This window comes from Nomascus leucogenys, chromosome 22a, assembly GCF_006542625.1.
Source record: "Nomascus leucogenys isolate Asia chromosome 22a, Asia_NLE_v1, whole genome shotgun sequence".
In the NCBI taxonomy this organism is placed as follows: Eukaryota; Metazoa; Chordata; class Mammalia; order Primates; family Hylobatidae; genus Nomascus; species Nomascus leucogenys.
This window is the reverse complement of record NC_044402.1, coordinates 138019990-138047060: the sequence shown is the minus strand read 5'-3', so window position 1 is coordinate 138047060 and position 27071 is coordinate 138019990. Positions and strand designations below refer to the sequence as shown.

At 50.4% G+C, this 27071-nt stretch overlaps 1 protein-coding gene across 10 annotated transcripts in view; it reads right to left on the bottom strand.

Annotated features, from left to right (window-relative positions):
* Positions 1 to 5840, bottom strand: part of LRRFIP1 (LRR binding FLII interacting protein 1) — a 159113-nt gene extending 153273 nt beyond the window's left edge. For 8 of the 10 annotated variants that reach the window (XM_030802293.1, XM_030802294.1, XM_030802296.1 and 5 more), the window contains exon 1: positions 5682 to 5835. In XM_030802293.1, the coding sequence (XP_030658153.1) occupies positions 5682 to 5777 (96 nt within the window). In that variant the 5' untranslated portion in view covers positions 5778 to 5835. Of the gene's footprint in view, positions 1 to 5681 lie in introns of all 10 variants that reach the window. The other 2 variants (XM_030802295.1, XM_030802305.1) reach the window with 2 other exon arrangements.
* Positions 5841 to 27071: the final 21231 nt, after the last annotated feature.

The following is a 27071-nucleotide window of genomic DNA, read 5'->3' as shown; positions in this document are numbered from 1 at the left end:
ACCAGGCCAACGAGTGGCTCAAGAGTCACCCAGAAAAGGAAGAAGGGAGACAGCTGGCCCTCTGACAAAAATAGCTGTGGAGTGGGGCCCAGGGCCATCGGGGACCAGCAGGCCTGTCCACGGCTGAGTTTTCTGTGGACTCAGAAATCCAGAAGCATCTTTTGGGAATCACACAAACAGCCCAAGGTCACAGGCACAGTGTTCGCGCCCTCCAACAGCTCAGACTGTCGGTAAAAATCCATCTGGGACGCCAGTCTTGTCACATTCCTAAAACCTTGCAGACGATCTGCCAAGATGGGTGTTTGGCTTAGGAGAATCAGCTGCAGAACGGCCCTCAGGAACTCCACTGCGGCTGGGTTACAACTGGAGGCAGGATGTTGTTCAGGCTGGACAGTCCTATGTCCTGCTGGGCACTGAACGCCCCTCACCTCTCCCAACTCCTGTGGAACAAAGGGGCAGGGCCCGGCCCCAATGGCAAACCAGTGTCCAGCAGCGTCCAGTTGGTGTGCAATCTGCTGGCCAGCCTCAGAAAGGCAAATTCATAGAGGAAAAAAGTCATGAAATTCACTTTCAAATCAAGTGAAATAGGCTGTAGGGATAAGTCTGACATCTTGGTTGCGTGCAGGTGAACGCTGGCCCTGGGGTCACCTCACCTGAGGGCGAGGGACTGCATTGGGGACCCAGATTTGCATCTTGGCAGCCGGGCTCTGTCCTGGACTCTCCACCCCAGAGGGGCCGGGTCAGGTTAGTGCTGGAGAGAGGAAGAGTGAAGTTTCCACACTGAACCCCATTTCTGGACTGTTCTGGAAAAGAACACGTGCACCCCACCCCCAGCTTGGTTCTCCAACAGCCTTGAGGAGAAGAGAGACAGGCTCCCTCCACACAGGCTGATATAGGAGGGCTATTTGGGAAGGACAGGGAGAAAAGATGAATGAAAGGGGGACTTAGGATGAAAAGACACCATATTTATGAACTACCCGAAACAAGGGGCATGGCTTTATGTTGGCTTTCAGAAGCAGAGCCCATGGCAGGACTGGATGTGAGCCCTGTCCCAGCAGGGGCATGAGGGAGGCAGGCCGGTCAGGGAAGGGCTGGCCTGGGAGGTGGCCTCAGCAGCAATCGGTCTCAGTCTGGCCCCCAGAGAGCTTCGGAGCAGGAAATGTACCGCAGAATGGGTTGCACCTTGAAACAGGGCTGGGGGACATTTTGTGACCTCACAAAATGGTTACTTGATGGCTGCAGGCTGCCTTAGGGGCAGTGCGACCCCTTCTCCACAACTGGATTCCTTGGGGGCAGTGTGACCCCTTCTCCACAACTGGACTCCTGTGTGGCCATGGCTCAAGTGAAAGGCGGTAGCTGTGAGGCCTGAACAGCCAGCACCCGCAGGCCCACGAGTCAACTTGGGGCCGGTGGAGGGGAGCCGGGTGGGGCAGCAGTGCCCCTGCCATGGATCAGGGCCCGAGGCCGCAGGCCACAGAGGGGCCAGCTCGGAGAGGAGGCTGCAGAAACAGTTATGGGGGAGAGGGGCCCCGTCCTGCTGGGTGAGGAAGGGGTACCTGCGGCACCACGAGGGGATAATAAGCTCACCGCACTGTCGCAAGGCCCCACGGCGAGTTCCTAATGCAGCCTGCGTAAATGACTGTTCCTGTTGGGAAAAGCCTTCTTCATTTGAGAGCAATACTTTGAATTGCATGGTGAGACCAGTATCACTTTACTCAGCTGCAGAGTGCTGAATGAGAAGTTTGGGATGCTACCAAAATGCACCAGCAGAATGTGAAACGCGGTAGGAGAGGAAAATCTATCTGCGTTGGAAACACCCCTCCCCAGAAGTGGGAGGCGCAGCTCATGCCTTTGGTGTTAATGAGCTTCTGCAAGTGCGCACTAAACCTTTTTCCTGATAACATCCCGCCTGAATTCCACTGCAACAAGAGAGTGAGAAATAATCGACTTGCGATAATACAGCGTTTGCAAATAACTCCCTTTACTATACGCTTGCCTAGAGTTTAAACCGTAACATGGAAGCAGGACATCGGCTACAGAGGCAGAAATGCACCCTCCAAAGGCTGCCTCTGCCATGAGTCCTGCTTCTACCCAGAAGAGTGCAAAGGCCTGCACAGGGGAGCCCAGCTCTTCCCCTCGCTCCAGCGGAACTGGAACCCACGTCCCTGCCAGGTGACTCACGCTTCACAATGACCTCAGCCCAGAATTTTCCACTTACTTCTACCAAGTGCTAGCCCACTCCCTCCCACTTTCTTGAAGGCTCCCCAGTTTCCATTCAGGCCCCTACACCTTCCCAAGTATTTCAGGGAGACTGGATCTCCCCAGTCCCAGGACGAGCCTGACAGGTCACAGGGTAGACCCACCCTCCTTTGCCACAGGCACTGAGCCCCTAAGTCCACAATCCTTGTCACCAGAGCTTGGTGCAGGAGTGGCCAGGCAGACTCATGGAGGTTAACCGTGGAGATACTGCTAGCTCTCTGGAGAGAGCCACCAGAAGAGATGGTGTGTGGGCTTCACAGGGGCAGCCCGGGAAAGCCAAGGCCAGCTGGTCTCCAAGAAGCCAGTCAGTCTGAGGATGGGGCCACCCACAGAGCATGGCCCAGCCCAGCCAGCTGCGCAGGTGCTGTGGGAAAAAGAGGCCCGAGCCAGTGGTGAGGCTGGCGGGGAATCCTGCCCTGCCTCCAGGCTTGCTGTGCTCCAGCCAGTATACTTCCCCTTGTCAATGCCAGTCCAGTCGGGGTTTCTGTCCCAGCAGCCAAAGCATCTTGACTGGTAGATACAGCCTTCAAGAACTCAAAATGCCACTTCCTCCAGGAAGCCACTTCTGAGACCACTGGCCTGCTGTGATTCTCTCTCATGTCTAAACCTTCAGAACACTGTCTACGCCCTTTTTATATCAGATCCCTTCCTGTCTTCTGTCAGTATTATCGATCTACAGGTGTCAACCCCTTTCTGACCCAACTCCTGGAGGGCAGGCAGGTCCTTGTCGGGTTCCTCCCTGACTCTCCAGTCTCCCCAGGACAGGAATTTGGATACCACGGCTTGTATCTGTTGAGTCAATGAGTGAATAAGAAAGCACCGAACCTAAGACAATTTTGTTGATTTCTATAAGAACTCCGATGAATTCAAGGAATAGATATTCGCCATTTGAATAGTGATTTTCATTTTCACAGTTGAGAAATAGAATTTAATTTGTACTAAAACATAAGATGTCACACCTGCTCCCTCCAACCCTATCAATCTGTGCTACTCAGCACTCGTAACAGCTGCATCTACGGCTGGGTTTTACGGGGAGGGGTGTGTAAGGATCTCTCATATTTACCCACCGCCTAGTTACATACTTTACATTGCTACTCACTTTCTTTAATCCTGACAGCCAGGGGAGATTTTTTCTTCTCCATTTTAGAGACGAGAAAACAGAGGCCCAGAGGAGATTGAGTAACTCACCTTCCTAGGATGGCACAGCTAGCTAAGAACTATGTCGTTTGTTTCAAAGCCCAGCTCTGACTCACAAGTTTATCTCTGTAACTCCAACTGCATCTCCCTGGGTAGGAGGCAGGACCTCAGGGCTCTCAACCCAAAGAGTGTTCCCTTGCCTTTCTTTTCAATCTATTTTATAAAAACCAGCAGATAGGCTGGGCGCATTGGCTCACGCCTGTAATTCCAGCACTTTGAGAGGCCAAGGCGGGAAGATCACTTGAGGCCAGGAGTTTGAGACCAGCCTGGCCAACATGGTGAAACCCCATCTCTACTAAAAATACAAAAATTAGCCGGGTGTGGTGGTGTGTGCCTGTACTCCCAGCTACTGGTGAGGCTGAGGCAGGAGGATCTCTTTAGCCTGGGAGGTGGAGGTTGCAGTGAGCCAAGATCACACCACTTTACTCCAGCCTGGGCGACAGAGGGAGACTGTGTTAAAAAAAAAAGAAAAGAAAAGAAAAGAAACACCAGTGGATAAAAGGCAAGCTCTGGAAACTTTCATTCTTCTCATTCTTCTGCCCCATAACCACTGACATCAAGACAAGGCTTGTGATTCACTGGCCACCTCTGGCCCTTGCAGGGAACACTCGTTAGGCGCTGTGGTCAAATGCATACATAAATGACTGTCTTCACAGGAGGGAGTTACACTCAAGCTACTGTATTTAGCAAATGTCTCTATTTAGCCAAAGGTCCTTTAAATGCCTTGTGCTTCTTTCGTTTATTAATTAATGTAACAGACATTGATAAACACCTAGTATGTGCCTGACTCTGTGCTGAGCTCTTGGGATACAAAAGTAAGATAATTCCTGTCTGGGTGTCACCTTCTACAGGTGAACAAATAATGATCAGGTATCCTGACTGCCACGCCAGGTGCGGGCATGCCATGGAGGGCCGTGGAGCCAGGGAGCCTTAGGCCTGGTGCGATGTGAGAGCGCTGAGAGTCTGGAAGGTCTCCTGGAGGTCACAGTGGGCTTCCAGGAATGAATAAGGGTTTGCCTGGAAAGCCCTTTTCTGTATCATACAGAGAAACACAGAAGTCTTTATTCACTCAATAGTCAACGAATACCGAGTGACTGCCACATGTCCGTAAGAGCAAAATCAGGTATTTACAACTACAAACACCTAAGGATTGGTTACAGAGTAGATCCCCCAGAATATCTGACGGATGCAGCCAGACACCACAGTCCAAATGGCTTGGAGGTGTTTCCTGTGGGAAGAATTATATGTGGGAAAGCTCGCCATCACACCCAACACGGAAAAGAACCTGTGAAGCGGGTTACAAGGCAGAGACTTTCTTTGCATTCATACACCCACCTGGCACACAGTTCAAATGCTACAAAGGGAACACTGTCAAAAATTAAGCTTCCTTTGTCCCCCTGGGGCCGCAACCTATTGGCTCCCCTTTTCCCAAGCTGCTGCTCTCTGCCCCTATACGGCTTTCTGGATGTCATGCACATTCTTTAGCCTTAAGGTAGAATCCTTGCGGGAGGAAAAAAAAGGCATTTGTACAAATACCCACTCTACTGCGCCTTCAATTTGTCACAGGTAAAGTTCATCACCAAACATGATCTTAGTTACAATAAACTCTGCCCAGGAAACTTTGATGAAGACGTTTCAGTGAGCCTGGACCCGTTTCCAGGCTCAGTCCTGAAAGAAAATTCACAGTGATCCCCAAGTTCATCTCTGAGCTGCACCTTGAGTGACATCGATGGATGGATGACAAATGGTCACCTGAGAGACTCGGCCATTTCAGCAGGGCCATGTGGCCTCCGGGGACCGTCCACCGCCTCCAGGTCGGGCCTAAGCCCCTGCCCCCTCCCATGCCGCACAACAAAGCGGGGCGCTCGCCCCCGCCCGGCCAGCCCGGGCCACCTTGCGCGCTGGCGGCGCCCGGCTCCTCTCCCGAGGGCGCAGCGGCCGACGGTGGCCGGGGTGGGGGAGGGCGCGCAGCGTCGCGGGCTGGGCCCGGGGCTGGAGGACGGGTGCCGGGTCCGCAGGCCGCCGAGATCGGGGCCGGGGCGCAGCGCCTGGGGATCAGCCCCCCGGCGCACGCCTGCCCAGCCCACCCGCCTGGAGCCGGACGCGCAGTGGCACAGACGCGCAGCGGGACATACGGACGCCGGAGAGACCCTGACAGCCGTCCGGCCCCCGCGCCCGCCCCGCGCCCGCCCCGCGCCCCCCGGCTGCCTGCCCGGCGCCCTCACCTCCCGCGCGATCTGATTGAGCGCGTCGTCCTCCGCCGTGAGCCGCTCCCGGTTGGGGAGCCGCTTGCGCCCCGATCCCTGGGTGCCCATGTCCATCGACCGCGTCGCCCGCAGCTGCCGCGGGGCCCGTTGCTCCAGCCGCTCGCGCCGCCCCGGCCCGGCCCCGGCCCCGGCCCCTCCCTCCGCCGCGGCGTCATGGCGTCAGCGGGCGCTGGGCCGGGGACGCGGGGACGCGGGGGGACGGGGGCCGCGGGGACCCGGGGGAAGCCAGAGCCGGAGGTCCGCAGCGCGGGCCAGGGACTGCAGGGGCCAGGGACGGCGGGGCAGGGGACGGGGGCGGGGGGCGGAGACGCCAGGTGTCAGGGACGATGGGGGTCCGATACCACGGGGACGCTGGGGATGCCCAGGGCCGGGCACGCGGGACTTGAGGGACCGGGAGCCCCGGAGGGTGGACTCTGCGGGGACTGTTTGGCGGGCCGGTAATCGCGGAGCGACGCGCGGCAGGGCGGTGGGCACCGGTTGAGTGGGGACCTGCGGGGAGAGCTGGGGGTAGGAAGGCTTATCAGGGGCCTGGGTTGCCTTGAGGGCTTTGCACGGAGGGGTGGGCACAGGGTTTGGTTCAGCCTGGCGCTCCCCATTCCGCGGTGAGTCCGGGTGGAAGTCCCTCGCCGGGGTGAGAGCTAGGCTCTGGGGTCAGGCCGAGATGTGCTCGGATCCGCCCGCCACCGCCGCTCCTGTGACCTTGGCCGGCCTCCTGGGCGCCGGTTTCACAGCGGCATGGTGTGGATGTGTGCGTTTCTGTCTTTACACGCGTGTTCTCCCTGCTGGCATCCATCCTTCTCCCCGCCGTCTGCCCCCTGAGATCAAGGACTTGTCACTTCTCTCGTGGATCCCCAGCCTCTAGGATCGGGGCAGGTGCATCGCAGCTCTCTCCTAGTTGTTGAAAAAGTAATGAACTTACCTGCGCTCTCTGAAGCTCACAGTCTACCCTCTAGAGGTGGATTTAAAAGTAAATCAAATCAGAGGGGTTAGGTAGGGGTTAAAAGCCCCTGCCTAGGGCACGGCAGGACCACCGGGTGGGAAAGTTACTGGTGTGTGTGGGGTATGGGGAGAACTTCAGTGTGGCTGGACCTGGGGAAGGACGGGAGGGAGGGTAGTGATGGAAGAGGAGACGAGGCTGTACTGAAGTCACCTGTGATTTTTTCCCTCCCCGTGATAAGGACAGTTAACATTTCGGTGTATTTCCAACCAAGTGATGTGACCAGATTGCTTTGGGTTCTTAAGGAGGTGGCCTGGAAGCTGTACGAAGGTGGGAAGAGGAAGGGGGCCCCTCCACCCACAGTGGCAGGGAAAGCTGTTGGAGGTTTCATCGCAGGGAAAAGACAGCGAGTCCAGTGACATGGGAGGGAGGGCAGATCCAGGTGACGTTGCTCTGAGTGCCTGAGCTAATGCAGGTGGGTTGGCAGGGCTGACTGTGGCTTCGTTCATGACTGAACTCTGGGAGCAGATACTGCACCTGCACATTGTAGGCACTAACGAAATAGGTGTTGACTGAATCTTCCAGGCCATATTTACATTACTTCAGAGGCCATACTCCTTAAGTGACAGAGTCCTCCTTGGGGGAAACCTTGAGCCGTGGCCTCTTGCACTGCCTTGGTCTTGCTGGTGGCTGCTCACCGTTTCCCAGCCCCTGGGGCACTGCGGGGACTGTGCGTCTTTGCTGAGGCTGGTTCCCATGAGTTCACTCATTCCTGCACCCACACCTGCTGCCTGCCAGCTGCTGAGCTGGAGGCTGGGGCATAGCTGGCAGACACGGCCGCTGCCTCTCAGGGCTGACTTGAGATGCCTGGAGCTCCTTAACTAAAGCCACATCCAAGTTCCAATGTCTCATTTCTAAAAGAAGTCTCCCTTTGCTTCCTGTCCTTCATTGGAACTTTGAGCCACTTTTTGCTAACACCTAAATCCTCCATCCTGATGTGTTGAGGCCAGGAAGGCAGGCGCTGACCCCATCTTTCTCATCTTTAAGCCTTCACCAGGGATTGGCTGTGCCAGTTGCTTAGTGGAGTGCAGTGGTTGAACTTGTGGACCAGAGTTCACTTCCCAACCCTCCTCCCCACTTTCCCTGTTGGATTGTTGTCCAGAAACAGGAGATTCACTGCCGCAGGGACTGGCCACAGGTGTGTCTGAACAGCTCCAGCTGGTAGACGGTGTTCTCGGACACTATGGTGGATTCAGCTTCCTGTCCCTCCCCCATCATCTGTCCGCTTCCAGAAAAAAGCCGCCTTTCAGGAATCATCAGAAACAACATTGCAGGGTCATCTAATGACCCCATGACATAACAACTTCCTGGCTACAGTCCTCTTCCCCTGGTGATGTGCTCTCAGAGTGCTCCCTCCACTCTGTGACTGGTTCTCACTTCAGAGTCAGTTCCCGCCTCTAAATGGAAATACAGGTGCCCACTGTCTTAGTTCCTTTGTGCTGCTATAACAGAACGCCGTAGACAGGGTCATTTATAAAACCACGGAAATGTATTGTTCACAGCTGTGGAGGCCGGGAAGTCCAGCATCAAGCTTCCAGCAGAATCAGTGTCTGGTTGAGGTGAGGTCCATTCCTCACAGATGGCGCCTTCTGTGTGGAGACGGGCTCCCTCCAGGCTTCTGTGTAAGGGCACTCATCGCATTCATGAGGGCTCTGCTTCAGGACCTGGTCACCTGCAGGCCCCACCTTGCACTGAGGGTTAGGTTTTGACATATGAACGGGGGGCCACCGCCATCCAGACCATGGCCTCTACCTTGTCAGGGTAGGGACAGTATTCTAGGCAAGAGCCCTTCCAGGGCTTCACACACAGGCAATCGATCGATCATCCTTGCAGCTCCTGTCCTCAAAGGCCCAGGTCTGGAATGAATGGTGAACAGCAGTTCCTGCCTGGGCAGAGGGGAGGTAGACAGAGACATCAGGCAGCTTGGTGGGTCTTCTCTGTGCTTGGGGTGCCTCCTGGAGGAAGATAAAGACCTACAAGACTCCATCATGCTGATCCATGGGTTCACTGCAACATTTTGGCTTTTCCTCCACCCTTGACCCTCGGCCCTCCCTGCATGGAAGTGCATGAGCCTGTTTCCACTGAGAAGACTGGCCTCCGCCACCAGCACTACTGACCCCTCCCATGTAGCCCTTCTCCTATTCCAGATGGTGACACTACCCACCAGGGCTTACTTCAGAGCAGGAAATTGACAAATTATATCACAGATCTGATGTCCAGGGCCAGAGAATTAACATGTTCATCTCCAAGCCTGGTGCCAAGTCCCTTTACAAAAATACAGATGCCACATTCAGGAAGCCTCCACGAGAAAGTGGAGGCAGCCAGGGAAGCCTTGGCAAGGGAAACCACACAGAGGCGCTGTCCCCAGCACAGGTTTGCCTTTGTTGAGGAGCTCAGTGGGCAAGCCCTGTGGGCTGGCTGGGAAAGGAAGTTGATGAGCAGCTATGGAGGGGTGTCCGGTCTGCATGAGGACTCAGAGCTTCTCAGGCAGACAGCCATCTGAGCCACCACGGGGGCCATAACGTGACTCACTCTGGGTCCATTGAGAGCATCATCCATGTGGGCCTACCTCAGACCTCTTTTACCAGCACTCCAGCCTTGCTCTTCCAGTTCCCAGAGGATGGAAAGCCCTGCTTTGGATGACAGCTGGAGCAGGGCAGGGGAACTGCAGCCCTCCCTAGGAATGCAGAAGGACCCACAGAGGAGAGCCATCTCTCACGCATGGAACTTGGAGCCAGCACCCTGCCCAGAAGTGGGGCTGGCTGAGGTCAGGGCCTACGTGACGCTCAGGAGGTCAATGGTGTGTCTCTTTGTCCTGCTGGACATTTTCAGGTGCATCTTTCAGTAGCTCAATCAACAGCACTTCCAAAATAAATCAGTGGATGATGCCAGCCCCAATAAATGCCTCTTCCTTCCCAGGGCACCACCACTTCCAGTAACTTTTTCATGTCTTTTGGAGTAAAAACTTTGGAACAATTTTGAAATCCTTTCTCCTTTCTCTACTAAATCTGATCAAATACCCAGCTGGTCTTTTCCTTCATCTCTATCTGATCATTTCGATCCCCCTTTGGCATGTTTGCTGATACCACCAAGCTCTGCAGCTGGTCCCCCTTATCCCTCATCTGTGGATTACTAGCATAAGTCACCTTTTGGACTTGATGTCTCCAGGGTAGGGTGTCTGAGACAATCTATGGGGCAGGGGAAGCGAATGTAGAATTTCTGTTATATATATCTTCAACTAAAAATTAGAAATCCAATGTTACTAATTTTTGATCTATAAGCTCATTTCAAGTGGCCACTCACTCAAGGCATTTCAGGCGCTGGCGGTGGCATACTCTCTCATTACATCATTTTCCGCTTATTTTGATGTATTTCGGTGGACCAGGTAAAATGGATTTATGGATTGCATAACCTAGTTTTAACTAAAACTCAGAGTAGATAAATGGCTTCAAAAGATTTAAAAGATTCCCAAAAGCCACAAATAAACAAGAAAATGAGAGACTTGTTTCTTAGTTCAGGTAGCAGCTCTTCACTGGCCTCAGTGTAAGGTTATCAGGCAGGATAAGAACGTTTAATAACCATCAAAACTATTTAAACATGAATTTACATTTCCTATCATTAATGATTAACTTCATTCTAAGTGGCTGTTGTGCCTTTATTAACTAATGATGATACACTAGGAACATAACTTATACATAAATATGCAAATACTTGTGGGGGTTTAAAAATACTTATGGATCATTTCCATTATCAAAAACATCTGGGTTCTAAGGGCAGGTGTCATGGCTTATGCCTGTAATCCCAGCTACCCGGGAGGCTGAGTCAGGAGAATCACTTGAACCCAGGAGGCAGAGCTTGCAGTGAGCTGACACTGCGCTGCTGCATTCCAGCCTGGGAGACAGAGCAAGACTCCCTCTCAAAAAAAAAAAAAAAAAAAAAAAAAAAGGGTTCTAGACCAGGAATTCATTTTTTTTTTTTTTTTTGCAGTAAAGAAAGAGTTTAATTGATGCAAGGATCTGATGAAAGTTGGATTCCTCTTACAGTGGGGAAAATGGGCATCTGAACATGAAATTTGAGTCCAATTTTAGAGGGTGATATTTTGAAGTCCATCCATGGGCTGTCTGAATTCCCATTCTACACTGTCCCAGTTTAATCCACTACCTACAAAAGCCAGAATAATCTTCTGCAATACACCTCCATCATGCTGCACATCAGAACTGCAGAATGGCTCTAGGGCGGCTGCTGCAGCAGTTCTGGAGGGTACCAGCAGGTGCAAAATGCATCAGTTCACTTGTGATGAGTGATAGTCACAATGCTGAAGTTTGTGAGATTATTTGCTTTAAATGTTATTGTCATAAAATTTCACCTTCACTAAGTGCTACTGGGTGCCAGGAATTTCGCAGCAGGAAAGTGCCTGGTAGGAGGATGTCAGGCTTGGGACGATCACACGCCATGTGTGCCTCTGGGAAGCTCGCTGAGGGTGGCGGGTCCTCGGCACATAGTGCCAGTTCTGTAGCCAAACCCCTAGAGCACCTTCGAATAGCTCTCTTAGGGTAGCTTCCTGAGAGCTGGGACCAAGATTGCCTTTTCGTCCCTCAGAGAGCCTTATTCTGGATGCTTAGAAAATGTGGCTTGACTGAATGAAGAGTCCTTTCTTAAGGTACTGTATCAAACGCGATGTGAAAACCAATTTCCTTTTTACTTGGGGAAGAGTAGTAATGCAAATGTAGGTACTTACTGACTAGCAATGTAATCAATTTTCACCTAACATGGGATTTATTAACTATTCATTCAATTGGTTTTTTTAAAAAAAAGGTGACAGGACTTTCAGCTATAGGACTTTCAGCAATGGGGATAAACCTTATAGGAAACTAACCCTCCTTCCAACAATCACGAACCTCAAACAAAGTCTAGAAAACAGCCCTCTGGAGGCCCTGGGGAGTAAACAAATGCACACTGGGACTGGAGTGGACACAACCTTTGAAGGAAGAGAAGTAAATAAGGAGACGTCTGCTTTCCCAGAGGACATACCCCAGCCTGCAAGGCACATTGGGAGGGCTTGAGAATGACTGGACCGAGGAGTTAGATGTCTGGGTCTGGGGCTATAAGTGCAGCTGGAAATTGTGGGAAGATCCCAGAGAAGAGGGACAATAGGAGGTTGGGCCTCAAGGTTTGCATACTAACTTACCCAGAATCCATGGCTAAGTCCCGAACTACGCATGTGTGCGGTGAAATGCCAGGAAATGCAGAAGGAGGCAACAGCTGGAAGCCTGAAAAAGCTGAGCAGAGATTTCAAGATTTCAGCCCAGTGCTGGGGAAATAAAGTCAGGAATTCAAGTCCCACCAAGTTAGAGAGTCTTTCCATTGAAATCTCAGAAGACTGTGCCTTAATAGTGAGACATAGGACTAAGGGCTATGACAGAAAAACCAAAATGGGCCCGGATGCGGTGGCTCACGCCTGTAATCCCAGCACTTTGGGAGGCCAAGGTGGGTGGATCACCTGAGGTCAGGAGTTCAAGACCAGCCTGGCCAACATGGTGAAACCCTGTCTCTGCTAAAAAATACAAAAATTAGCCAGGTGTGATGGCAGGCGCGTGTAATCCCAGCTACTTGGGAGGCTGAGGCAGGAGAATTGCTTGAACCTGGGAGGTGGAGGTTGCAGTGAGCCGAGATCGCACCGTTGCACTCCAGCCTGGGCAACAAGGGCGAGATTCCATCTCAGAAAAACAGAAACAAAACAAAACAAAACAAAATGAGCACAAACCTAGAACCAAGTCTCAGTAAGATCAAGGCAAGATGCAGGATGGAGGTATATTTATTAACTGCCCGCTTGAACCAAATTCAACACGTTTCAGAAGAAAAGAACAGAGTCCAGAGTCCAGATCCCCTGTAAAGTGTTGTCCACCATGCCACCATGTCCAGCACAGCAGAGACTTCCTAGACAAGAAGAATCAGGAAAATGAGACTTGGGGCAGGAGGAAAAATAGTCAACTGAGAAATACTCACAGACAACCTAGATGTTGGAATTAGCAGATAAGTCATATAAAATAACCATGGGAAAGATGGATATAATCGACGAAGAAATAGGGAATGTCAGCAGAGATCTGGGAATTGTAAACATGGAAATTGTAGAACTATAAATTACAATATTTGAAATTGAGGCTGGGCGCGGTGGCTCACGCCTGTAATCCCAGCACTTTGGGAGGCCGAGGCGGGCGGATCATGAGGTCAGGAGATTGAGACCACGGTGAAACCCCGTCTCTACTAAAAGTATAAAAAAATTAGCCAGGCGTGGTGGCGGGTGCCTGTAGTCCCAGCTACTCGGAGAGGCTGAGGCAGGAGAATGGTGTGAACCCGGGAGGTGGAGCTTGCAGCGAGCCGAGATCGTGCCACTGCACTCCAGCCTGGGTGAGAGCGAGACTCCGTCTCAAAAAAAAAAAAAAATTGAAATTGAAAATTTATCGAATAATATTAACAACAGGTCAGATAAGGTAGACGAAAGGATCCGTGGACTTGAGGCCTGGTCAAAAAAATTACCCAAACTGGACAGAGAGAAAAAAACTTTTTTCTTTAAAAAATTTTTTCGGGCTGGGCATGGTGGCTCATGCCTGTAATCCCAGCACTTTGGGAGGCTGAGGCAGGCAGATCATGAGGTCAGGAGTTCAAGACCAGCCTGACCAACATGGTGAAACCCTGTCTCTACTAAAAATACAAAAATTAGCCGGGTGTGGTGGCAGGCACCTGTAATCCCAGCTACTCAGGAGGCTGAGGCAGGAGAATCACTTGAATCCAGGAGGCGGAGGTTGCAGTGAGCTGAGATCGTGCCACTGCACTCCAGCCTGGGTGACAGAGCGAGACTCCATCTCAAAATAAAATAAAATAAAATAAAATAAAATAAAATAAAATAAATAAATACTTTCACAATTCTGAATAGTTGAAATCAGGAGAAACAATTTTTTTTTTTTTTTTTTTTTTTGAGATGAAGTTTCACTCTTGTTGCCCAGGCTGGAGTGCAATGGTGCGATCTCGGCTCACTGCAACCTCCGCCTCCTGGGTTCAAGAGATTCTCCTGCCTCAGCCTCTTGAGTAGCTGGGATTACAGGTGCCCGCCACCACGCCCGGCTAATTTTTTGTATTTTTAGTAGAGACGGGGTTTCCCCATGTTGGCCAGGCTGGTCTTGAACTCCTGACCTCAGGTGATCCGCCCACCTTGGCCTCCCAAAGTGCTGGGATTACAGGCATGAACCACCGCGCCCGGCCAAGAAACAATATTTTTTAAAAGAACAGGTTCCGGGGATTCAGGATCCCACAGTGGTCAATTGAATTTTGACAAGACACCAAAATAATTCCGTGGAGAAAGAAAAGTCTTTTTTAGTAAATGAAGCCAGGACCATTATATGACAAAAATGAACTTTGATGCTTACTCCACACTATACACGATAGGTAAATCAGGATACTTATCGTGTATAGTGTGAAGTTTAGACCTAAACTTAAAAGCAAAAATTATTAAGTTTCTGGAAGAATATGTAGGAGAATATCTTTGGAACCTTGAGGTAGGCAAAGATTTCTTGGACAATTAACAAAAAACACAATCATAAAATACAACTATTTATTTATTTATTTTTCTCCAAGACGGAGTCTCGCTCTATTGCCCAGGCTGGAGTGCAATGGCGTGGTCTAGGCTCACTGCAAACTCCACCTCCCAGGTTCAAGTGATTCTCCTGCCTCAGCCTCCCAAGTAGCTGGGATTACAGGGGGCCGCCACCACACCCAGCTAATTTTTGTATTTTTAGAGACGGGGCTTCACCATGTTAGTCAGGCTGGTGTCAAACTCCTGACCTCAGGTGATCCGTCTGCCTCGGCCTCCCAAAGTGCTGGGATTACAGGCATGAGTCACTGCGCCCGGCCAGAAAATACAAAATTGATAACTTGAATTTCATCACAATTTTAGAATTCTGCCTTTTAAAAACCTCCATTATGAAAATGAAAACACAAGCCACAAACCAGGAGAAAATTTCCACAATATGTAGATGTGACCAAGCACTTGTCTCCAGAATATATAAAGACTTCCTGAAAGTCAACAAGAAAAAGATGAACAAGTTATTTAGAGAGTGGGCAAAGGACTTGGAGACTTGAGCAGACACCGCATATAAGGAGATATACAAATGGCCAAGGAGATATGAAGAAAGGTGCTCACCATCTTTATCATCAGGGATATGCAAAATAGAACCACAGTAAGATATAACTTCACACCCATAGAATGTCTACAGTTAAAAAGACTGACAAGACCAAATGTTGGTGAGGATGCGGGGCAGCTGGAACACTCATGCATTGCTGGTGGGAGTGGAACATTGCACAGCCAGCCTGGAATGCTGTTTGGGAGTTTCTTGGAAACATAACCTACCATATGATCCAGTCATTCAACTCCTAAGTATTTACCCAGGATAAGTGAAAACATGCCCGCAAAGAGACATGTACAAGGATGCTCGTGGAAATCCGATTCACAATATCCAAAAGCTGAAAACAATCCAATGTCCATTAACAGGTGAGGGGATAAGGAAATTATCCTAAATCACGGATGCCATACTATGTGGCAATAACATGAACCCCTAATGCAGGCAACAATGTGAATGAATCTCAAAAACGTTGTGTTGAGTGGAGGAAGCCACTCACAAAACCATACGTATGGAATGATTCCATTTCTATGATATTCTAGAGCAGGAAAAACCTAAGCTATGATGATAGAATTTAGAAGAGGGGTGGCCTTTGGAGGGTGGGTGGGTTGGCTACAAAGGGGCACAAGGAAATTTTGGGGGTGACGGAAATATTCCGTGTCTTCAGTGAGGTGGTGGTTATGTGGGGTGACCAGCCGTGCAGTTTATCTGGGTGTAAGGGGCTTCCCGAAGGATGGGACTTTAGTTTTAAAACTGGACCCCTCTATGGTGTGCATGTACACATTTGCCAAAAGTTGCATGTGCAAATGCTTACTTAACATTTATGCCTCTTATTATGTCTAAATCATACTTCAATTAAAAAAAAGTATTTAAAAAAATCATGGTGGGTAAACAACCAAACCAGTGAAAACACAAGCAAGCAACAGAAGAGGGTGTTTGCCTTTTAGGTGTCATATTGAACTCCCAGTTTTATTGTAATAAATGTTGAAAGGTCCATAACTTAGGGGGCTGCCTGACACATCACTTCCTCCAGGCTGTGGAGACCCAGACGAATAGATGCTGGATAAACAGGTGCTCTGGAGGCGCATTGAGTGTTTTGCACAGTTGACTCCTGTTTTCTAGAAGAGCTTGGGGGTTGGAGTAGTTCCATCTATTTGCCCCGTCTCTATTTTCACGGGGCCTCAGATACCCATGGCATTTGGTTCTCCTATAGAAGAACCACAGGTAAGTATCATCAGGACTCGAAGATAAGGAGGTGACTCACCCATAGTCCCAGGTTGGCTTTATTGTCTCATTTGTGAAATGGATAATGAAGCTCGCTTCTTCCCTGCCCCTCTGCCAGTTAATCACAGTTATTCCCATTTCCCGTGGTGGTTAGGGGCTGTTCTGCACTCCTGGTCACTGACTGAGTGTCTGTAACCCAGAAGGCAGAGCCAGGGTATGCCAGGCTGTGTGTGGATTTTGCTGCTGTTTTTCCACGAACTGTCACACAGGTGATTTTCGCTATAAGATGGCTCCTGCAGCCTTCGACAGTTCACACACATCCCTACATCCCGTGGGGCGTGTTGAGTATGGAATCACGATGTTCCTCCACCATTCCGATGTAGCTAAGCAGCTTTTCCCCCTGAGGAATCACTGTATTTATGAGCAAAACACCATCCTTATCAATCACTCAACCACAGTCCTCCAGAACGGAAATGTAGCACAGATGTTTCAGATCTCTTTCAATGTTATAGGAAGATGCTTACCATATTTTTGGCAGTGGCTTTTAAAAGCACTCTATGTCCTTGACTTGCCAATTTTAAAATAGCAAAAACATTTCATCAAGTTTTTTTGTTGTGCTGAATAATGCTCTGAAGACTTTTTCATGAGAAAATCACTTGAGATTTCTCTACATTGAGATAGCACCCAACGATTGAGTACCTTCTGGAGAGGCCTGGGCTTTGCCTAATTTTAGTCTCAGCCATAAACGATGCTCAAGGGGACAGGCCCATCTGAAGCGTTCTGCGCCAGCCTCCAGTCTATTTTAGGAACATAATAGGAAAATAGTTTGCCACTTACTCATTTGCATCCTGTGCTCAAGTAGAATTCTTTCTATCAACATCCCTAGAGAAAGAACAGTTCATAAAATTAGCTACAGTTTATAAAATCCAGGCTGGCCTCAAGCAGAACAAAGATGATGTGGGTTTTCTTCCTATGGAAGATTTTTCCTACACTGAAATGTTATCACAATGCAAGACAGGGCCATCAAAAGGATCAAATGAAATCACCCCTGTATGATACATTGGCACAGAGCTCAGTGCCGCTGTAAGTGCACAATAGGGCCCCTACTGTGTGCAGTGTGTGGAAGGAGAGATACTGGCATGAGTGAGGCACAGTCCCTGCCTTCAGTGGGTCTCAAGATGTCAAAGGAGTGATGAGTGTGTAGATAACCAATCCTATGCAATGATTGCATCTCGGTGGGAAAATCAGGAAGGAGCACTTGCTGTAAGGATGGATATTGGAGGGGCTGTAGCAGAGGAGAGTCCAGGCAGAGGAAGCCGGACCCTGCAGCCTCCATTTCACCTGGTCCTCACGGGCCACGATTTCACTATGGTAAGGATAGAAGTTCTAAACTGTCTCTGCATCCTCTTTGGAAACTCCCGTCTGGTCACTCTAAGAAGGGGACTCAGGATCCTTGCTCAGCAAGAGACTTTAGCTGTTGACCAATGCTGCTGTCTGCCCTGATGGAACAGAGATAAGATACCCCTCCCAAAAAGAAGGAGGGCCTCTGGCCTTGGGGTGGAGAGGAGGTGGGATTGGTCAAGTCCTGATCCCAGGAAAGAGGACAGCCCTCCAGAGCAAGCCCAGATAACGGGACAAAGACTAGATGTCCAGTGTCTGGCTGAGAAAGGAGACAGATATTCGTGTGTGTGTGTGTGTGTGTGTGTGTGTGTGTGTGAGAGAGAGAGAGAGAGAGAGAGAGAGAAGAGAGAGAATGTCAGGTAGCTCATTAACTTTCTGCTTCCCAATCTTGGGTGAAAACTTGCTTTAGTCTTTTCCTGCTGGTTGATGAACGGATTTTGGGAAAAGCCATTGAAACAGTATACTCGGATTGTTTCATTTCCTAAAGGGATGTGGCAGTTCCTGCATTCACATAGCCATTGAGTACTGTGCTGGTCCCTGTGTGCTCCAGATGGGAAGCCTGACCTTTTTGTTTTTGTATTTTTCATTTACCCATTCATTCACTCACTCACTCACAAATTCAACCAATATTCACGGAGTGACCCTTGGGAATAAGAGAAGTGGTGCCTTCTTCTTTGGCTGAACTCAAGGTGAAGGCACGTCGCCTCCATGATACTTGAAAGGCCCTCTTTTCTCTTGCCCCATTGTAGCATATCTTGTGGTTATCAGGGCTCCCACAATTGTCATCCTTGGAATAAAAAACCTTCCTCTGTGCAGTCTCACTCCAGCTTCTCCCCCAGTTCTGCCTCCTTGGAAAATGTCTTCTTCTGGACCCTGCTATGTTCTGGGAGGATAATTTTCTACTCAGGCCTCAGTATTTAGGGAGAAGAATCCTCCCCAGTGAACCTGGGTAGGAAAAAAGATAAATGGAAGCAGACCAGGTTTCTGCTTCCACTTGCCTGGTTTCTAAATTGATATTTTCTTCCAATGCATCCACAGCATTCCTGGGGGTTGGGGTTGGGTGCTGAGCACTTCCGATGATTCTAGCGGCCCCTTATGTCTTAGGGGCTTACCATATACTGTTATTACAACACTTCTAGTGGCGATGTGAATAATTTAATTTTTATATTGTTATTTAACTTGCGAAGCTCTCTTTGGGCTCCTTGATAGACAATAAGCTCTCTGAGGACAGGGATTGTTTTCTATTTCTGTGTGGCCCCACAGTTTCTGGCACAGTTCTGGGAGCTTGGGAAGGTTTCTGATAAGTACTTAATGAAGGACGAGATCTCCTATGCAAGAGAAAGGGTGTGTTGACTCCATCCTGTGCTGGTCACGTTGCTCCTGGGAGTTTGGTTTAGTCCTGGGAATAAATTTAAATGGGAAATTCAGAGTGTACAGAAGAGCAACTGGGGGTTAGATGCTGTGATGAAGCTGAGCAGAGTGGACTGTCGGGATTACCAAGGGCAGAGGGGGTGGCCCGGGTGAGGTTCCCAATGTGATGGGAGGAGGGCTGCTCTCAGAACAGAGCCTGAGGGCGGAATGGGGTTTCTTGGCAGCACAGGGTCTCAGGACAGGATATGCTGTCAGAGACAGCCCAGAAGAGGTGCTAGTGTCAGGCAGCGCTAGTTCCAGGGCATGATAACAGGTGTTTTATGAAAAATGCATTTCAGCTCCAGTACCTTTGGGGAATGCTGCAGTTAACAAAGGTAAACAGGTCTCAGCACTGTGAGACTGCTGGAGGTCTTTGATATGCAATTGTGCATTGACTCTCTAGGAAGGAATGCCAGGAATGGTCATTCCAAACCCACTTGACGCCTTATCTTGGAAACACATCATACAGGTTGAGCATTCACAGAGGCCAGTTTTGGAGATAACGGAATACAGGGTCTGTCTGACAACACATGGGCCCAGGGCCTTTCCCGTTGTAAGCCTGCAACAGAGTGACCCAACCACTGAGCCGGGCCCCCTCTTTGGTGCTTCCTGTGGCTTTCTGAACAGCCACTGATGTCTTTCCTTCCCCCCCTGGAATCAGAATGCATATTGGGTACATTTGTTCTGATAACTTGAAACAGTATATGACCAGGTCAGTCATCATGCTTTGGAGTTTGCGGACAATGCATGGTTTAATGATGATTATTAAAGCGAGAGCCATCACGTTGTGGGGTCTCTGTCCTGCTCATGAGAACTCCCCTTTGCTCAGAGCTTCCTCCTTCCACCATGTTTGTTCATGTGCTTCCCGCTCCTCCCCCCACCTCCCCAAGCTTCCCAGCCCTTGATGACCCCATGTGAATTTGGGATGGGGTGGAGTGACTGACAGCCTGGTAGGGCTGGTCCCCTCTCAACACCTGAGCTGTGGACTGCTGTGAGCACAGAGAAGCAGAGCAGCCAGACAAAAGGCACAGAGATTATCCCCATTACAGGGATGACGGCTCTCCCCTTACTGATTCCAGGCCCAGCTGTCCCCAGTTTCCATGATCAACCTCAGCAGACATCTAATAAAATCTCCTTTACTCCAGTTACCTGGAGTTGGTTTGGTAAATTGCAACCAAAGAACTTTTTAAAATACACTGTTGAGACTGGGCACAGTGGATCACACCTATAACCCCAGCACTTTGGGAGGCTGAGGCATGAGGACTGCTTGAGTCCAGGAGTTCAAGACCAGCCTGGGCAACAAAGTGAGACCCCCGTCTTAAAAAAAAAAAAAAAGTACCCCGTTGAGTTACCATTGCCAAGCTCTGTGCATACCTGATCTCAGGAGGTTCATTTTCATACCCTCCCACAGGTTAGGCCCAGATTTATCTGACTTTTACAGATAGATGAACTGAGCCTCTGAGAGGTTGAGTAAACTGCACCCAGCAGCTTATTCCAGCAAGGAGTGCAGTGAGCTCCAAACCCAAGACCATCAGGACAAGTCTGATGCCTCTCTCTGTGCTTGCCAAACCTACCTCGCTATCTGCAGGTTGGAATGCCAGGTCAGGCTCTACTAGGAGCAGATGCTGGGGGTTCCATCTGCAGAGAGGAAAGGAGAGGGCTCTGTTGTTCTGAGAGCTACCCGGGAGCCCATCCTGTCCGCAGGGCTGGGAGACCAGGTGGTGGTTGGGGAGTGATCCCCAGGCAAGGGCCCCTGCTTGGAGCCCAAAGCCCACCCATGGGGCTTTGCAGCATCAGCTCAGCCCCCTTCTGCCCAGCTGCAGCTTCCTCAGCCCCTGCCCTTCTTCAGCTGCAAGGAGTGATGGGGACTTTCATGTTGGGGAATTCCAGCCATAGCCTAGGTCTCATGGGAGCCAGCGTGAAGCAATTCAGTTCTAGGTACCAAATTATAATCCACCTCCTCTCTAGAGTGTCACTGCTGTCACAACCCCACTGTCCTGTTCCTTTTCTCTGTCTGTCTTATTGATTTCTGCCGTCATGGCCAAATGCTTAGGCGGAAAATAACGGTGTCTAGTTGGTCGCTTGGAGCATAACACCCAACACACAGTGAGCGTGCATTTGTGCTGTGATCATTATCGATGTTGGTTACACTTGGTGCCAGGTACTCTTCAGCTGTGGCTGGTTTCATGAGTGTCGGTGTGAAAAGACCACCAAACAGCCTTTGTGTGAGCAATAAAGCTGTTTATTTCACCTGAGTGCAGGTGGGCTGAGTCTGAAAAAAGAGTCAGCGACGGGAGATAGGGGTGGGGCCGTTTTATAGGATTTGGGTAGGTAAAGGAAAATTACAGTCAAAGGGGGGTTGTTCTCTGGTGGGCAGCAGTGGGGGGGTCACAAGGTGCTCAGTAGGGGAGCTTTTGAGCCAGGATGAGCCAGGAGAAGGAATTTCACAAGACAATGTCATCAGTTAAGGCAGGAACAGGCCATTTTCACTTCTTTTGTGGTGGAATGTCATCAGTTAAGGCAGGAACCGGCCATCTGGATGTGTACCTGCAGGTCACAGGGGATATGATGGCTTAGCTTGGGCTCAGAGGCCTGACAGCTGGGGTGGGGAAGCCTAATGCAGGGCCGGCGGCACAGGCATATCACCCCTGCATTCCCTCGGGGCCTGTGCACAGAAGGACCCAGGCTGGGTCAGATGCTCTGTGTTAGGCTAATAAGCTCCCAAAGGGAGTTAGTTACATTACATTCTGTGTTAGTTTCCTGGGCTGCCATAAGACCTTACCACAAGCTGTGTGGCATAAAACCGAAATGTATTGGCTCAAGTCTTGCAGGCCAGAAGCCTGAATCAAGGTGTCAGCAGATGTGGCTCCTTCTGGAGGCTCCGAGGGTGAATTCATTCCTGGCCTCTCTCTGGCCTCTGGTGCTCCCGGTGGTCCTGGGCGCTGCTTGGCCTGTGGACCATCACCCAATTTCTGCCTCTGCCTTCCCATGGCCTCTTCCATCTGTGTGCGTTTCTCTGTCCAAATCTCCCTTTTTTCATGAGGAAGCCAGTCATTGGATTTAGGGCTCACCTGAATCCAGGATGATCTCATCTTAAGACACATTCTAAGGTGCCAGGTGGACATCAGTTTTGCGGGGACACTCTTCAATCCAGCACAAGCTCCTGGAGTATAAAAGCTTCCTATATGGCTTGGGAACTCCCAAAGGACAGGGCCTGGCATAAATGCCCAATTTGCTTCTTTTTTTTTTGAGACAGAGTCTTGCCCTGTCGCCCAGGCTGGAGTACAATGGTGTGATCTTGGCTCACTGCAACCTCCACTTCCTGGGTTCAAGTGATTCTCCTTCCTCTGCCTCCCGAGTAGCTGGGATTACAGGCATGTGCCACCACGCCCGGCTAATTTTTGCATTTTTAGTAGAGACGGGGTTTCACCATGTTGGGAAGGCTGGTCTCAAACCCCTGAGCTCGTGATCCACCTGCCTCAGACTCCCAAAGTGCTGGGATTACAGGCCTGAGGCACCGCACCTGGCCCATTTGCTTTTCTTTTAAGAGACAGGGTCTTGCACTAGCACCCAGGCTGGAGTGCAGTGGCACGATCTCGGTTCACTGCAGCCTCGACCTCCCAGGCACTAACAATCTTCCCACCTCGGCCTCCCAAGTAGCTGAGACTACAGGCACACACTACTAATCCCAGCTAATTTTTTTTTTTTTCTGTAGAGACAAGATCTCTCTCTGTTTCCCAGGCTAGTTTCAAACTCCTGGGCTCAAGTGATCTTTCCCCTTGGCCTCCCAAAGTCCTGTGATTACAGACCTGAGCTACTGTGCCTGGCCAACCAATTTGCTTTTCACAGAGACAAATCTCCACAAAAGGCTGACCCTGTCATGAATATTTATGACATCTAAGGCATTATGGGTTGAACTGTCTCTCCCTAGAATTCATATGTCCAAGTCCTAACCTCCATACCTCAGAATGTAATCTTACCTGGGGAGAAGGTCTCTATGGTGAGGTCACCAGGATAGGCCCTAAACCAATATGACCATGTCCTTATGTAAAGAGTAAATTTAGACACACAGACACACACACGCCATGTGACATGAAGGCGGCGATAGTGATGCTTCCACAAGCCAGGGAACACCGAGAATTCCCAGCGAAGCACCGGGAGTGTGGAATAGATTCTCCCCAGAGCTTCCAGGAGGAGCCGCCCTGCCGCCTTCTGGCCTCTTCTCGGGCTTCTGGCCTCCAGGACTGCAAGACAATCAATTCCTATTGTTTAGGCCACTCAGGTTGTGGTAGGTGGTTAGAGTAGCCCTGGCAAAGTCACACACAGGGCTGGGGGCAGCACTGTTTCTCCGCTTTCTTTCTTTCTTTTTTTCTTTTGAGACGGAGTCTCACTGTCACCCAGGCTGGAGTGCAGTGGCATGATCTTGGCTCACTGCAACCTCTGCCTCCTGGGTTCAAGCGATTCTTCTGCCTCAGCCTCCTGAGTAGCTGGGATTACAGGCACGTGCCGCCACGCCCGGCTAATTTTTGTATTTTTAGTAGAGACGGGGTTTCGCCATATTGGCCAGGCTGGTCTCGAACTCCTGACCTCAGGTGATCCACCCGCCTCGGCCTCCCAAAGCTGGGATTACAGGCGTGAGCCACCACACCCGGCCGTTTCTCCATTTTCTATGGGAGATGGGTTTTCCACATGTTTGGACCTTCCTTTGGGGATAACTGTGAGCATCTCACTTGAGAACCTCCCTCACATCCCCCATGTACTTCGCCCACGGTGGGGAGGTGGGGAGGTGGGGAGGTGGGCCCAGTAGCCTGTGGCCTCGGTGTGCTTGCTCCACATGGAGTGGCCCATGTGGCCCCCTCCAATGAGCCTCCAGGCTTGGGATGGGCCAGGTGCTGGAGCAAGTCCAATTCCAGAGCTTGGTTCTTTTTAAAATTACCATAATATATATACATATATTTTATAGACAGAGTCTTGCTCTGTTGCCCAGGCTGGAGTGCAGTGGCATGATCATAGCTCACTGCAACCTTGAACTCCTGGGCTTAAAGGATCCTCCTCCCTTAGCCTGCCAAGTAGCTGGCAGCTAATTTAAAAAAAAAAAAAAAAAAAGGGTATTTAAAAAAAAAATTTATTGGGGGGATCTCACTATGTTGCCCAGGCTGGTCTCGAGCCCCTGGCCTCCAGCCATCCTCCCGCCTGAGGCTCCCAAAGTGCTGGGCTTACAGACTGAGCCACCATGCTGGCCAGAGCCTGGTTCTTAGTGGGCCAGTCAGGGAATTTCAATGAAAAGTGAGGAGCCAAAGAAAGAGGAAAAGGAAGTTGAAATAGGTTGGGGCTGAGATAATCCTTAGAGATCAACATCTAGGGTCTCAGGTGTTTATCTAAAGCGAGCTGAATTCCAGCCCCCACCTGCACCTCCTGCATCTTCCTGGGGCTCTCAGCTTTGCTTTTTCAGAACGGTTTTCATTGTGTGTGTTGCTGCTGGCTGGATGTGAGGGTGAGTGATTTTACTGTCGCATCAAGTGTAGCCCAGAACGACAGATGAACTCCTGAACACAGTCATTTCCTGGATTCTGCCCTCTAGGTTCTAGATGCTTCCTGAAAGTTCCGTTTCTTGACGTGCAGTTGCCGAGTCGAAGGCTATGTTGTTGAATTCATTGCTACACATCCCAGGTTTGCCCTCCCAGAAAACTGCACTGCCGGACAGTCTCAGCAACGGTTGGTGGACGGTCTCCACTGTTTTGCCAAAGCCTGGATGTGATGAGGCTTTGCCGATCTGACCTCCATGCTGACTGGAGCCTGCACGAGCGCTGGTGAGGCTGAACGCTTCTGATAGCACTCCCTGCACACCTGGGACTCACTTTCAGCGAATTGTCTGGCTGTGCCTTTGTCCATTTTTTGCTGATTTATAAATCAAGGATTTTAAAGCCACATGTTTGTGGCAGTTATTGTCCCAGCATTTTGTTTTATCCATATGCTTTTCTTGATATACAGGTAGCTTTCATTTGCAGTGGTTATTATTTCCTCCTTCTTACTGTTTGGTTTTTGCATTTGCTTTTGTGGGGTAGGTTAAGAAAGATGTGGATTTGAATCCTTGTTCAATAGCTACGTAACTCTGGGGAATGTACTTAATCTCTCTGAGCCTCAATTTTCTCATCCATAAAATGGGGATAACAATATCCACCTCGCTGGTTTGTTGGTGTGTGTGGAAAAACTCTCTCAAACCGCGTTTTTCCTCTTTCACTCCACCACCACCACCACAATCATCAACACAGAAGACGTCTGTGACCAAAGGCTTGGGGGGGTTCCCCACACATTAAGCAGTGGGCCCCAGCTGGGTGTTCAATTCTGACACTGTCTACCTGGAGATAGCACCAGATCCCACTGGTTGGGGGGCTCAGTCCCCATGACTGCCACCCACCCCAGACACCAGTCATAAGCCTGGGCCTCTCGAACTTCTGATGGATGGGCTTCAAGCTGGGGTTCCCATGACCCCTTCTCTGTGTTGATCAATTTGCTGGAGCAGCTCACTGAACTCAGGGAAATAACTGTGTTTGCTGGCTCATTGTAAAGGATGTTACAAAGGACACAGATGAAGAGATGCGTAGTGCGAAGTATGGGGGAAGGGGCAGGGAGCTTCCAAGCCCTCCTGGGACACATCATCCTCTGGGAACCTCCACAAAGTCAGCTCTCCACAGCTCCCTGAACCCAGTCCTCTTGGGTTTTTATGGAAGCTTCATGTTGACAGCATTCCTTCCCCCATGGTATGAGGCGGGACCCTCCCAGGGGAGGGTGTTAAGACCCACAGTCAGAAAAGTGAGGGAAGGTTAGAGTCCTGCCTTGTGGCAGGAAAAAGGAAGGCACAAGAGGGTCAGAGAGGTTCTGTTATCTGAAGGTGGCCCCCAGGACTAGCACGCCCAACATTATAATAGAAAACTGTAACAAGGGCTATGGGAGTTATGAGCCAGAAACTGTGGATGAAATATGTATGTGAACATCACAGTTGGTCATTTTATAATTTACGTAAACACTGGGCAGGGAGTGTAATAAGCACTTAATAAATGATACCTTTCCATATTCCTTGATTTTAAGTCAACAAATGTGATGTGGTTCATCAGCTACTATTTAGGTATCTTGAGAAAGACAGAAGACCTCAAGATGCAGATCCTGTTCTTGAAGGAAAGGAGAAGAGAACCCTTGTCTGGGGAGCGTGCTCTGCACTTAGGCGACCGGCAGGATTGGAGGGGACCGTCAGTGTGGCCCTGGAGGAATCCATCAGTGGAGGCCCGGAGGGGCCGTGAAGGACTTGCCTGTGTAAACTGCAGGGCCTGGTCCGCGCTCCCACCCCCGTGCACCTCACCTCCGGTTAAGCCCTGCAGCTTATCACCTCAGTGGAGAGACAAAGCAGTGCTTTGGAATGTGACCCCTTTGATAGCTTGAATGTTCCAGGTTCCGCAGTGGCTTTCATGCTAGTCAGGGGGCAGTGGAGAGTGGCAGCACATCAGCTGAGTGTGGGGCTACCAAGTCTTGGGCCAGGCAGGACTTGAGCAGCTTGGGGAGTGGCCCAGAGGAGGGATCCTGGGGGTAGCTGGCCAAAGCCAAGCTGGTTAAGATAGGTGGCCAGCGATAGCTGCCAAGGCTAGGAGGAACAGGACTGCGCTATGTATTAAGCAAAGGAAGTTATGTCCAGAGTCCAGAAGGGCAGGAAATAGGAACCCGGATTAGAGGACGGTAGTCAGACCTCAGTCGGTCGGGGAAGGTGAGCCCCAGGTCCAGGGCTCCAGCAACCACGGAGCCCCGTGCAGACTGAAGGTCCTCTGAAATACTCATTAAACGATGACGATCGACAGTGACTGCAAAGGTAAGGAACACAGTTTATCACACACTCACCTGTCACATGCCAGGCTCTAGCCTCCACGATAACCTTAAAAACCAAGGAATATTATTTCCTCTCTGAAAGGGGGAGACTGAGGTTTAGAGATGAGCTAACATGACCACACTCACTGCCAGTCAGCACTGGACCTTGGGTTTGAACCCAGGACTGCCCGACCTCTTTCCTGGCTCTTTACCATAGACCCGGCGACCTCTGTGCAGCACGAGAGGATGGCTGGGGGATAGTCTTCAAGGGATAAAAGACAAGCACAA